The sequence below is a fragment of the Primulina eburnea genome, chromosome 2 (assembly GCF_022965805.1).
Source record: "Primulina eburnea isolate SZY01 chromosome 2, ASM2296580v1, whole genome shotgun sequence".
NCBI lineage: Eukaryota > Viridiplantae > Streptophyta > Magnoliopsida > Lamiales > Gesneriaceae > Primulina > Primulina eburnea.
Window position 1 is genome coordinate 722,203 of NC_133102.1, and position 13,022 is coordinate 735,224.

The 13,022-nt window shown below is 36.4% G+C and overlaps 2 protein-coding genes across 3 annotated transcripts; one reads left to right on the forward strand and one right to left on the reverse strand.

The window, feature by feature from the left end:
* The first annotated feature begins 138 nt into the window (after positions 1-138).
* LOC140816201 (putative glycerol-3-phosphate transporter 5) lies at positions 139-2,685 on the forward strand. Of its 2 annotated transcripts, XM_073175305.1 has the most exons (3): positions 139-1,221; positions 1,761-2,045; positions 2,124-2,685. In XM_073175305.1, exons 1-3 carry the CDS (start codon positions 240-242, stop codon positions 2,303-2,305), a joined length of 1,449 nt encoding a protein of 482 aa, XP_073031406.1. In that variant the 5' UTR covers positions 139-239; the 3' UTR covers positions 2,306-2,685. The 2 variants fall into 2 exon arrangements, with proteins under 2 accessions (XP_073031406.1, XP_073031400.1); XM_073175299.1 differs by having other exon boundaries at positions 140-1,221; positions 1,761-2,685.
* Positions 2,686-4,971: 2,286 nt separating this feature from the next.
* LOC140816212 (uncharacterized) lies at positions 4,972-6,463 on the reverse strand. Its single transcript, XM_073175317.1, has 2 exons — positions 6,136-6,463; positions 4,972-6,076 (listed from the first exon to the last, which is right to left on the reverse strand). The coding sequence occupies exons 1-2, from the start codon at positions 6,280-6,282 to the stop codon at positions 5,138-5,140; spliced, it is 1,086 nt and encodes a 361-aa protein (XP_073031418.1). The 5' UTR covers positions 6,283-6,463; the 3' UTR covers positions 4,972-5,137.
* Between the last annotated feature and the right edge of the window lie 6,559 nt (positions 6,464-13,022).

The window sequence follows — 13,022 nt, forward strand, 5'->3', positions numbered from 1 at the left end:
TTATTTCATGTATATTTTTTCAGATTATTTATTTGTATTTATATATTGTTCGAAAACTACTTAAGAAAAGTGTGTACTATTTTTTGATTCGCACACTGCAATAAGTGTTTAACCTTATTTAAAATCATAATCTTCACATATTTGCAAATCTATCCGATATTCTCATCTCCTAAATCTTTGATTGGACACATATGCCTCTGTCCTAACGACGACGCATATATTAATTGATTTCTGATTTGATGATGCACCTGAAAACCCTAGCCGTAGCTCCACCACCGGGCCTCAGATATTTCCCCAGCCTCGCATCCCCGCAAAAGACCCTTAAATTCCACCAATTTCTTGTTCTTCTCCTCACTTTCATCGCCTACGCCGCCTTCCATGCCTCCCGTAAACCCCCCAGCATTGTTAAATCCATTCTTACACATGAAACTCTGGCAGCTAATGCCACCGCGGCGTTCAATTCTGGCCAAGATCCACTTCGTAATCAAACTGGATGGGCCCCATTCGATGGTCCGCGTGGGCCTCACCGTCTTGGGGAGCTTGATCTCGTGTTCCTATTAGCTTATGCTATTGGCATGTATTTTTCGGGGCATATTGGTGATTCGATTGACTTGAGAATTTTCTTGACTGTTGGCATGGTGGGAAGTGGCATTTTTGTTATAATATTTGGGTTGGGGTACTTTATTCATTTGCATTCGTTTGGTGCGTTTCTGTTTATACAGGTTCTTTGTGGGTTATGTCAATCTGTCGGTTGGCCTTGCGTAGTGTCGGTGGTAGGTAATTGGTTTGGTAAGGCAAAAAGAGGATTGATAATGGGGGTATGGAATTCGCATATGCCCGTTGGTAACATTATCGGTTCTCTAGTGGCTTCCTCTGTTTTGGGGTACGGATGGGGGTGGTCTTTCGTTCTGCCAGGGATTTTTATTATCTTGGTGGCGATTTTTGTGTATTTGTTCCTTGTTGTCAATCCTGAAATTATGGGGTTTGTGTTATCGAGGGAGGAGGTTGAGATGAGTGTTGAAGGAATGTCCTTGGTCGAGCCGGAGAAAGTTGAGATAGATGAGGGAGTAGTGGATTCTGAGGACGAGGGTGCAGTCGCAATAGGTTTCTTTGAGGCATGGAGGTTGCCACACGTGGGGTCCTATGCATTCTGCTTGTTCTTCTCCAAGCTTGTTGCATACACATTTCTGTATTGGTTGCCCTTTTACATAAGACACACAGGTAGTTGTGTTTTCTTATGTTTTGATCACAGACTTGCATTTGAATGTTGAGTTATTAAAATGTTTCTCTGTGTTTGAGCTTTTCATTTAATGGTAAACATGAACTTGCTTTGTAAGACTGTTATAGTGATGCATTTTAATAGTGGTATGGATTTTTAGTTGGCTGCGAGTTCGAAAGGTTTGTCTTCTTCTGACAATATGCTTCCAATCGGGAAGCTAGAGGATGTGTGATAGTTGTTTAAGACAAAAGGACCTGTTTCATAGGATCCGGATCTATGAAAATGGTTGGGAGATTTTTCAACATATTTTTTAGATTAATCACAGTGGCTAGATTTTCTCCCGTGTATGGGAACTTGGAGTTTATTTAGATTGAAGGACGTGCCTAGTAGTCTCCATGGTATTTTTCTGAAGATTTTGGATATGTGGCTGATTTTTGTCTACTGTATGGTCCACGCCTGCCTGAAATTGCTGAACTCCATTATTCGGTGAAAAGTGGTGCATGCGCCTTATAACTTCTTTACTGTTCTTGGAAACTTGCAGCTGTTGATGGAGTGCATCTGTTCCCTAAAACTGCTGGAATTCTTTCCGTTGTCTTTGATATCGGGGGAGTCTTTGGGGGAATTTCTGCCGGTTTGATCTCCGACATAATTGAGGCCCGTGCCATTACGTCAGTTGTATTTTTAATTCTCTCTATTCCAGCTCTTATTTTCTACCGTCTTTATGGAAGCATATCAATTTTCACCAACGCCATATTAATGTTTGCTTCTGGTTTACTAGTAAACGGACCATACTCCTTGATAACAACAGCAGTTGCTACTGATCTTGGTACGCAGAGCTTAATTAAAGGTAATTCTCGTGCTTTAGCCACTGTCACAGCAATTATAGATGGCACTGGCTCTGTAGGTGGTGCCCTTGGACCTCTTCTAGCCGGATATATCTCAACTCGAGGATGGAACAGTGTATTTTTTATGCTTATCGTTTCAATATCCATTGCCGTGGCTCTGTTAATCCATGTTGTGAAAAGTGAAATTAAAGGGAAGCTGAATGAGGGCAAATGGCTTTGGTCGAGCATAATTGCACATTGATCACAGAGCTCATCACACGTACTTCTACATGTTCACGCTTTTCAGTTCCACGACACAGGAATATACGTTAATTGCTGTAAGATTTTGAAGCAGTCATATTGAAGATTTTGTAAGATCATATATATATATATAGACACGAGCAAGCAACAATACATACTGGTTCTTGTCTATAGAAGATTTTTCATGTCTCTGGTATTATGAGCAGCACTCGGAGATGGTCTTCATACAAGCATTCATCTATTTAGACAAAAATTCATGTATTTTATTCTATGGCATGTAAAATTTAGATCAAAGATGCGTTACATTTAAATGTTGTATACTATGATTCATAATATACAGGTGTATTTCTTGCAAGATTTGAATATCCTTTTCTAAGCTTTGGATCGCTCGCGCACACACACAAGTACATCCATACATAAATTAGACATTTATATATATATATATATGTATCAAGAGTTTGATGGATTTTGATTTTAAATCTTACATATAAATCAACTCGAAGGGTTAGGCTGACTTTCAAAACATGGATTTCAAGTTTATCATGTTCCATTTTAATGTACTTAAAATTTCAACTATAATATAATACGCGAAACAATGTAAGAAGCGCAAATCACAATGTTATTGCACTTGACACCAAACAATAATGGAGTAGATGTATCCAGCTTCTGAGGAAATATATAATTATAAATCAACAGTTGATCTTTATTGTGACACACTGCAAACATACACTCCAAGCTTTTTGGATCTTGAACAACAGATGTAATTGCCAGACCTACAGAGAAACCAACATAAACAATTGATATTAGTCGCTAAATGGGAAAATCTATTTTGTAATTAATAATAAGCGTTCTATACTACTATACTATCCTTTTATTTTCCAAAAGAATACCAAAAAAATATATTATATAACTTTAAATTTGTGTGTTCTTTAAAATAGAGCTTTAACTTCCTGTCAACCGCTAGTGGAAAGTGTCAATAATCATTCCCGTGTACATGTTTGTGTGTGTGTTTATTAATTAAATGTATAAAGGTTTGTGGGATCAATCTCACCGACAACGTGGTTGATCTAATAGTTTTTGTTTTTGAAACATGGGAAGATTACTTGGTTAACGTACGTAGCAACAAGAAAAATTCTAGTGTTTGAAAAACATCTAATACAAATTTATTAGACACGCAATTAATTAAATTTCATAATTGCAAAGCTTAAACCCAAATCCTCCTTTCAAGGAGCATTCATTTCTATCCTTTGACGCAATTTATGGATTACTCTGATAAAATTCAAGAAACATAACGCTCCAAAAGCAATTAAAAATGGAAACTAAACCTGTTCGGTTTCAAGAATTAATTAATTTATGAGCCCCAACCCCTATAAGTAGCAAATCTTTACACACACATGCATTGAATCTCATCTTTGGTTGCAGATCAAAAGCAAAATGGATATCCAACGTTGCTTAATCGTCGTTATTTTTGCAGGGATTTCGCTTCTCTTAACTGCACCCAGCCATGCAAATTTAGTCGGCGACTTAGGCGTGCAGGGCACGGTCGGCATTACTGGTCCTGGCGGTGAGGTGCGGGGCTCAGTGGGCGTCGCTGCTAGAGTTGGGCTATCGCTGCCACATATTCATCAATGCCTCGACGTAATCTTGGCAGTTCCGGGATGCCTTAATGAAATCATTTCATCTTTCTGTGCTTCCAGCCAAAACTACTCGGACCTCGTTGTTGCCATGCGGTTCTGCGGATTCATGGAAGTTGTTTGCCCAAGTTGTCCGCGAAGTTGAACACCAACTTTCCTTTCACGGTAACGAATTTTTGCGCCGCACGAGTTGGATATCCCCCCCGCGGCGGCCCTGCAGAAAACATCATCGCTACAAAAAAACAAGAAAATAAAGATTGATTAGCTACATTTTTATTAAGCCCTAATATTGTAGGAGAATTTAAATAAGGTGTGGTTTTTTTTTTTGGGTTGTTTGCAAGTTGTGTGGCCTGAGGCCTCTCCGGTTGCGCTGCCAAAATAGCGCCGGAGTTTTGCTCCGTTCACGCCTAAATCATTAATATAAGCTGTCATAATTATTTTAAGATAATGTTACTTTATATTATAACTTGAAATAACTTATTTTATAAGAATTATTAGTTGATAAAAATTATTGAAAAGTTAAACCTAAAAATAATAAATCAATAAATTGACAAATTTCTAAATAGATGTTTAATGAAATAAAAAAAAACTTATTGATAAGAAATATACAATTTTAATTAAATAAAAAAATGTTGTAAATAAAAAAATCGTAAGAAATTTCTAAAAATATTTCATAAAAAAATAAATAAAATTATAATGAATATTCTAAAAATATCCGTCGTTCAGCACGAACATTAATCATACATAAGGTGTATCGTATTCATATTGTATCTCGGAAATGACTTTTGTCGTGGTAATCGGTCCTCATTATCATTAAAATTGCATTCAAAATTAAAATAAAACTCTTTTAACATTCACTAAATATATTTTTTTCGCAACAAACAACTCGAAGAACTAGATGAGGCAGAGGCAGAGGCAGCTCGAATAGCTGAACCCGATTATTGTGTTAACTGGAAATGAAGGACTAACCAACAAGGTAAAATAGACTGTGACAGGATATAGAAGAAATCCAGTGCCAGATCCTGAATCCATCTCAGCTTCAACTTCAATATCATTTAATAGTGATTCCATTTACAAGGAAAGAGCATTCTACAACATATGTAGTGTGTATTATCATCACACCATCAAAGTATTTACAAGAATAAATCGAGAAAAAACATATTGCCACGAGTACTAATCATTTGCCAGTTTGCACATTCTCAAGGAGTAGATCCCCATAGTACCTCAGCCACAATGGTGGCAGATTCGGCATCGGAGACACAACACTCCCTAACTTTGTCCAATATTTGCAGCTTGAAGGCCCGTTTCTCCCGCTGCCTTAATCCTTCTCCGACCTCCAACTGCACCGCAAATCGTGCCACACAGCTTGCAAATGGCTGATGCTGATGGTGCCGCCTCCTCTCCAACTTTGTCTCAGACCCATCAGCAGTCACAGCACTCCGCTGTAGTTCCACCAGCCTCTTTATCAACCCGGCTTTCAACATAACTTCCACCGCCTCCTTCCGACCAAAATAACCGATTTCCATTATGCAATCCAAAGCCATGATTCTCATTTCCATATCTTCAGATGATAGATAGCCTACAATCTTCAAGATTCCGCCGCATGACTCAATTTCATCCACCAAAGGGCTTTTAATGGCCTTAATCAGCGACGACAGGACTTGTAAAGAACATAAAGAATCCATTGAAACTAAAGCTTTCACGCTTCCGCCGACCAATACCGATCCCACGAACACATCTTTATTGAAAAGCACCAAGCTTTGCAAGGAACTCGCCGCCTTTTCGCGAACCATTTTCGAGAAATTTGAACTGCACAACAGCCATACGAGCTCCGAAAAAATCCCTGATCTCAAAAGCAAGTCCTGCAAATTTATGTCAAAACCACGAGATATCCTCTCTTCCAAGACAGACATTTTATCACACAATTTGTCTTCGTCAATCACAGACAGAGACGAAACATCTTCGAAAGAACGCAACTCCGACAGAGTTTTTTTCGAACTGGACACAACTTCGCGATCAATACAAGTCTCAACTTCCGATTTTATGGCCGCCGAGTGTCTCGAAACCTCTTGCGATCTGTGACGACTAGCTATGAAAGATCTGATACCGTGATTTGATGGTTTGGAGCTGTTGTGCTCCTGAACCAAATCAGTTAGTTGGGAGAGGTGCTGAGATATTGTAAATAGATGTGGGTTACCGGAAATAATGGAGGTCGAAGCCGATTGGAGCTCCAGCAAGGCTTTATCGACGGCCGAATCTTGGCTTGCTTCCAACTCATGCGTAACCTTGTTGAGGGCTTCCAAAATTCTGTACAACCGCTGATAGATTTCCAGTTTTTCTTCATCAGAGTTCATGCCATCCATCAAGATTTTCTAAGAGGAAATTTAGGAAAGACGTTGGCTCGACCAACAAAATCGCATTCAGATATTGTCACGTGTGGGAATATGGAGAATATCCCACCCCTTTTTAATTAAAGTAAGTAATAGAATTTATATTGGAAGAGACAAAATACCAATGAAATTCTACAATTATTGGTGGGAATTATTGGTTGGGTTAGTTGTTCGCTTCCTCCCTAGTTCATCACAGCTGCCACAATTTGATGGTCAAATTTAAGATTTAGAATGTTGGGGTTTTATCGTAGTCTTTAAAATAAGTTAAATTATAAAATCGATAGTTAATATAACATGAAATGTTATAAGAGTTGTTGTAAATGAATTTTTCCGAATTGATTTGTGATCGAGATTTCAAAGCGATCCGATATCTCTAGATATTTCGATGCGAATCGAAAATCTTAATTTTTTATTCGCGAGATGATGGTTACCATCATCGTTTTATAAATGATGGCGTATGAAATTTCTAAGTAGATGTTTCTTTTAAGTAAAATGTATACAAGGAAACATCATATGTTGTCCTCCTATATTGAGTGGTTATTTCAAAACCTTTAACTAACCAATGTTTTGACCAACATCTTTATGTTGGTTTATGCATCGGCTGCACAATCAGGGCATATATCATGTCTCACTCAAATTAAACAAATTTGTATTCTAGATAGAGTTGACTATATTGATTAAATAAATAAAATTCCCTCAGACTCAATTTGTTAATTTAATTATTTTCACGATTGAATTTGAACGTAGTATGTGTGATATATATTTCATTTCATTCAATAGATGAATTTCATTTCATCGATGTTCGCATAAATGTACATGATGAATATATATAACATATCAAAATGAATGCATTAATTTAAAATGACCATGCCACAAGTCAAATAGCCCATGAAATAGTCCAAACTGACGTAACGAGTTTATTATATTCAGCGGAGGCAAAAACTTGTGTGAGACGATCTCACGAGTCATATTTATGAGACAGATCTCTTATTTGGGTCATCCATGAAAATGTATTACTTTTTATTGTGAATATAGGTAGGGTTGACCCGTCTCACGGATTAAGATCCGTGAGACGGTCTCACATGAGACCCACTCTTCAGCGGATATGATTAGCAAAATAATTTTAGATTTTTAGTTCTAAAACATAGATATAAGCATTTCATGAATATCCCGATATGAAATTTCATTTGTCCATATTGTATGTTCGTTTTCATCAATTCCAAAATAATTTGTAAATATATCATATTCTAATACAATCATTGTGTTTTTAGACATGTTCAAAAAAATTGAATAACACGACTAAATAAAATATAATTTTTAATCAAGCTATCCATTTAATTATTAGATAGATGTAATTAACATCCATGCATGAATTCTAAACAATTTATTATTATGTGACTTCTAGATCTATTCGTCATGAATTAATATGAATTGGTCAGTTTTATACAGAGGTAAATGAAGTAGAATTTACTTAAATACGACTTGGTGGATTTGTTTTTTAGACAAGGACGTGTTTTCTTGATTTTTTTTAATTAGGATAATTCATCGGAAATATATTTTGTAATGTTTATTATAAGGCAATGATGTTAGATTTTCTAGAAATCATATTTTTAAATTTTAAAGATTAGTATAAACAAATATACAGAGAAGAAGGTTGAGCACTACCTCATGCCAATGTTCATTATTTAATCTTTTGATGAATATGGGATATTTTAAAATGTAAAAAAAAAATATATATTTATGTTTAGAAATTTTTTTTTAAAAAAATTGAATCTTTTCTAAAAATGTTGAAAATTTGAATTAGAAATTAATTAAATACTAATTATACATAGTGGGATTTAAGAAATGTGATGGAAACATATTTTGAAAAGATGAGGTGAAACTTAAATTTATTTTTGAAAACAAAACCGAATTAATATCACCTTAAGGTGGATTAATCATCTAATTTCAACTAAAAAGAATTTAAAAAAAGAATTTAAAATTTAGTTTTAGAAAAAAAATTGAAAGGAATTTTATTCCTTGATATACTTTCCATGTTTATCTTTAATATTTTGTCTTTCTAGACATGTGAATAATATTGAATATTTGATATGATAATATAATATTTTTATGATATGATATCACAATATCTTTAAGATATTATACTTATGTTTAAAGAGTTTGTTTCCTAATGAAATTGTTTTTTTGTCTAGGTTAAATAGGACTACAAGAAAAAAAAAGGCGGGGAGGACGAGTAGAGAGACGAAGGAGTTCGAGGAGTTTGGAGATCGAAGCTATCTCGTACTATTGTTTAAGTGTTGCCGAGAAGTGCTTACATCCGATGACGACAACACCTGATCATTGTGTTGATTAGTGTGTTGAATTTTTGAAGACATTTTACTTTTCGGTTGATGCATCCCTTGTATATTGGTTATACGGTTTGTTATAGGTTTAGGATGCAATTTGTTACTCGCCTTAATAAGGGAGTTGTTTTATTCTTTCACTAGTATTGGTTTTTGTAAACTTACAAGTTTTCTCGTGAATTATTTTGCCCTGAGGCACCGCACAAGTATTTTATACTTGTGCATAATTCATATCTCGTTTTTTCACTTTATTATAATTCACGTTGTGTGTTAATTTGTCAAAACGTAACTTCCGCTGCATGTTGTCGTGAGTGTTGCAACACCTACGCACAACACCTATATTCTGTAACACACAACACTCACCCTCAACTCACACATACACTGTGGAAACAGAACTTTCAATTGGTATCAGAGCTTCCACTTGACGCTACTAAGTGAGATCCTGTTTTGTTTTGTTTTCAGAGTGAAAAGGAATTATGGAAGGATCAACAAATACTGTTTTTAGGCCTCCCGTGTTGGATGGATCAAACTATGCATTGTGGAAAGTAAAGATGAGGGTTTTTATTAAATCCATTGACGAAAGAGCTTGGCAACGTGTACTTGATGGTTGGAGTCCACCAAAACTCAAGGTCTGCTGATAATTGCTATTAACTTGGAGAAGACTTAGTATGCAATCATTCAAAGGTGAGCGAATTAAACTTGTGACATCAAAAATTGAGACATGCAAACTTCAAGACATTAAAGAATCTTGGTAAGTACGATGCTGTGAGAGGTATGCCTAATTTATCCTCTGGAATTCCGTATGTTTGTGGTGCATGTCAAAAGGGTAAGCAAACACGTGTTCCCCATCAAGTGTTGCAACATTTTGGGACAACACGGTGTCTTGAACTCTTGCACATGGAACTTATGGGTCTAATGGAAGTGGAAAGCCTTGGAGGTAAGAAGTATTCATGTGTTTGTGTGGATGATTTCTCTCGCTTTACATGGGTAAGATTTCTTAGAGAAAAATCCGATACATTTGATGTTTTTAAGAAATTACATGCTAAGATTACTAATCTACATAATCTGAGGGTTGGTAAGATAAGGACCGATCATGGTAAAAATTTGAAAACTCACACTTTATATCATTCTGTAAAAAGAGAGGGATAACTCATGAATTTTCGGCCCCTAAGACTCCTCAACAAAATGGAATAGCCGAAAGGAAGAATAGGACAATGCAAGAAATGGCTAGGGTCATGCTAAGTTCAAAGAATATTTCAAAAAGATTTTGGGCCGAGGCCTTAAACACATCATGTCATATCTCAAATCGTGTGTACTTAAGGAGTGATTTTACTATGACATCCTATGAAATCGTCATGGGAAAGAGGCCGAATCTTAAGTATTTTCATATTTTTGGGTGTGTATGTTATGTGTTGAATGACCGAGACCATCTTGCAAAGTTTGACTCTAAAAGTGACAAATGTTTATTCCTTGTTTATTCATCTAATAGTCGTGCATATCGCGTGTATAATCTAAGAACAAGAACGACTATGGAGTCTATTAATGTTGTTTTTGATGATCTTGCAGATCTAACGGGAAAAACAATCGAGGATGATATTGATGGGCTGCTGAACGAAAGTGAAACACTGCCTAACACAGATGTTGCGCCCGGTGTTGTAACACCGGAGACAACACCTGCACTGGCAGAATCAAATAATGAACTAGGAAAGTATACTGAGAATGATGACGATGTAACCAATGAAGAGATTGATGTTCCCAGTATGATTCAGAAAAATCATCCATCATCTCAGATCATTGGTGAAACTTTTGGAGGTATGCAAACTAGAAGAAAGGAGAAGGTAGACTATCGGAAAATGATGGGACTAGTATGCATGACTTCCGTATACTCTCAAGTAAGTCACTCTTGTTTTGTTTCGCTCATTGAACCCAAAAATATAAATGAAGCCTTAAAAGATGAATTTTGGGTTGATGCAATGCATGAGGAACTTGAACAATTTGTTAGGAATGATGTGTGGGATTTGGTTCCAAGACCTGATAATGTGAATGTTATTGGAACCAAATGGATTTTTAAAAACAAAACTGATGAATCTGGAATTGTTGTGAGAAACAAAGCTAGGCTAGTTGCTCAAGGGTATACTCAAATTGAAGGGATTGATTTTGATGAGACATTTGCCCCTGTTGCTCGAATTGAATCAGTCCGACTGTTACTTGCTATTGCTTGTCACATGGACATAAAATTATATCAAATGGATGTGAAAAGTGCATTTTTGAATGACATTTTGAAAGAAGAAGCGTATGTAAGCCAACCTAAAGGATTTGAAGATCCACACCACCCGAACCATGTCTACAAGTTGAAGAAGGCAATGTATGGGCTTAAACAGGCTCCACGGGCATGGTATGGTAAGCTTACGGAATATCTGCTTGACTTGGGCTTCAAACGAGGTGAGGTTGATAAAACCCTTTTTATTAAAAAGTCAAAGCATGATATACTTGTGTGTCAAATTTATGTGGATGACATAATTTTTGGTGCTTCTTCTCAAAAGCATGTTACTGATTTTGTTAATTGTATGTCTACCACATTTGAAATGAGCATGGTAGGGGAATTGAGTTTCTTTCTTGGCTTACAAATTAAACAAATGCATGATGGTATCTTTCTATGTCAATCTAAGTATGCCAAGAATGTGGTAAAGAAATTTGCTGCCGAAAACACTAAACACTTGAAAACTCCAATGGAGTCGACTGAAAAATTGTCCAAAGACGATGTTGCCACCGGTGTTGACAACACCCAGTATCGCAGCATCATAGGCAGTCTCCTTTACTTGAGTGCGAGTCGTCCCGACATTATGTTTAGTGTATGTTTGTGTGCCAGGTACCAGGCTGATCCTAAAGTCACTCATTTGAAAGCTGTTAAAAGAATTTTGCGGTATATATCTGGAACAGTTGACTTAGGCTTGTGGTACACCAAGAAACAAACACCAATTTAGTGGGATTTAGCGATGCTGACTGGGCTGGAAATTTAGATGATAGAAAAAGTACCACTGGGGGATGTTTTTATCTTGGTAACAATTTGGTGTCATGGTATAGTAGAAAGCAAAATTGTGTATCTCTGTCCACTGCTGAATCTGGGTATGTTGCAGCTGCTAGCTGCTGTTCACAACTTTTGTGGATGAATCAAATGATTAAAGATTATGTATTCAACAGTGACACCTTAATTGTATACTGTGACAACTCAAGTGCAATTGATATTTCAAAAAACCCAGTACAACACTCTCGAACGAAACACATAGACATTAGACATCATTTTATTTGAGATTTGGTTGAGAAGGGTATAATTCGAATGGAATTTATTAGAACTGAGAACCAACTGGCTGATATCTTTACAAAATCATTGGACTTTGAGAGATTTTCCAATCTTAGGAAGTCTCTCAGCTTGTGTGCACAATGATCACTCACGGATGTTGTCCTCGGTGTTACAACACCCGTGGACAACACCCAGCATGCATGTGCATTTTATTTTTAGGATGCTAGACATATTGCATACATCCTGCTTTGTGTGAAGCCTGTACACGTGTAGGATACTGAATGGCGTGCTCTCAGTTGTGAATCAAACTTTCCATCAAAATTCTCCAAAGTATTGTGTGTGCTCAATCTAAGTCATAAAGCTGTTGAGGATGATCGTGTACCACATGATCTTGTCCAATGTAGATAATGACTTAGAAAATTCTTGAGCAATATGGTGAAAAATAGAAAAGAGGATAAAATAGAACAAAAAATGTTTAGAAGAAAATTGAAAAAGCTACCTAGAGGAGTCCAATGAAGACTGTTCTTCTAGTGTGGGACCTACCACTTCTAAGTCAAAATACAGATGGAAAAAGCTACCTAGAGGAGTCCTATGAAGACCGTTCTTCTAGAGTGGGAGCTACCATGTCTGAATTAAACATGTTCAAAAAAGTTTGAGTCCAACCTATGAGTGTTGCCAAGAGGTGTTGCCAACACCTAAGTACAGACTGATCACAGTTTAATTACATGTGTGTGAATATTTCATTGTTGATCATATTTTAGGCATAAACTTAAGTCACTCATACTGCTGTTTTGTGAATTCATCATGTCCAGTTGGCTACCAGTTTTTTTTTATGACATTCGAAAAACACCCTAACCAACTTAATTTTGAAATATTTTGATTGTTAATTGTTTGTGGGGTTAATTCGACGTATTTCTGACTGGTTACTTGAGATAATAATTACACTGGTTCAGAAAAGTTACTGTTGGGTGAGAGGAAAAACTGATTCGGAAAGGTACTGTAGTCGCGGCTTAACAAAATATTACCGTTGGAGAGTAGTGCTTAAATACTT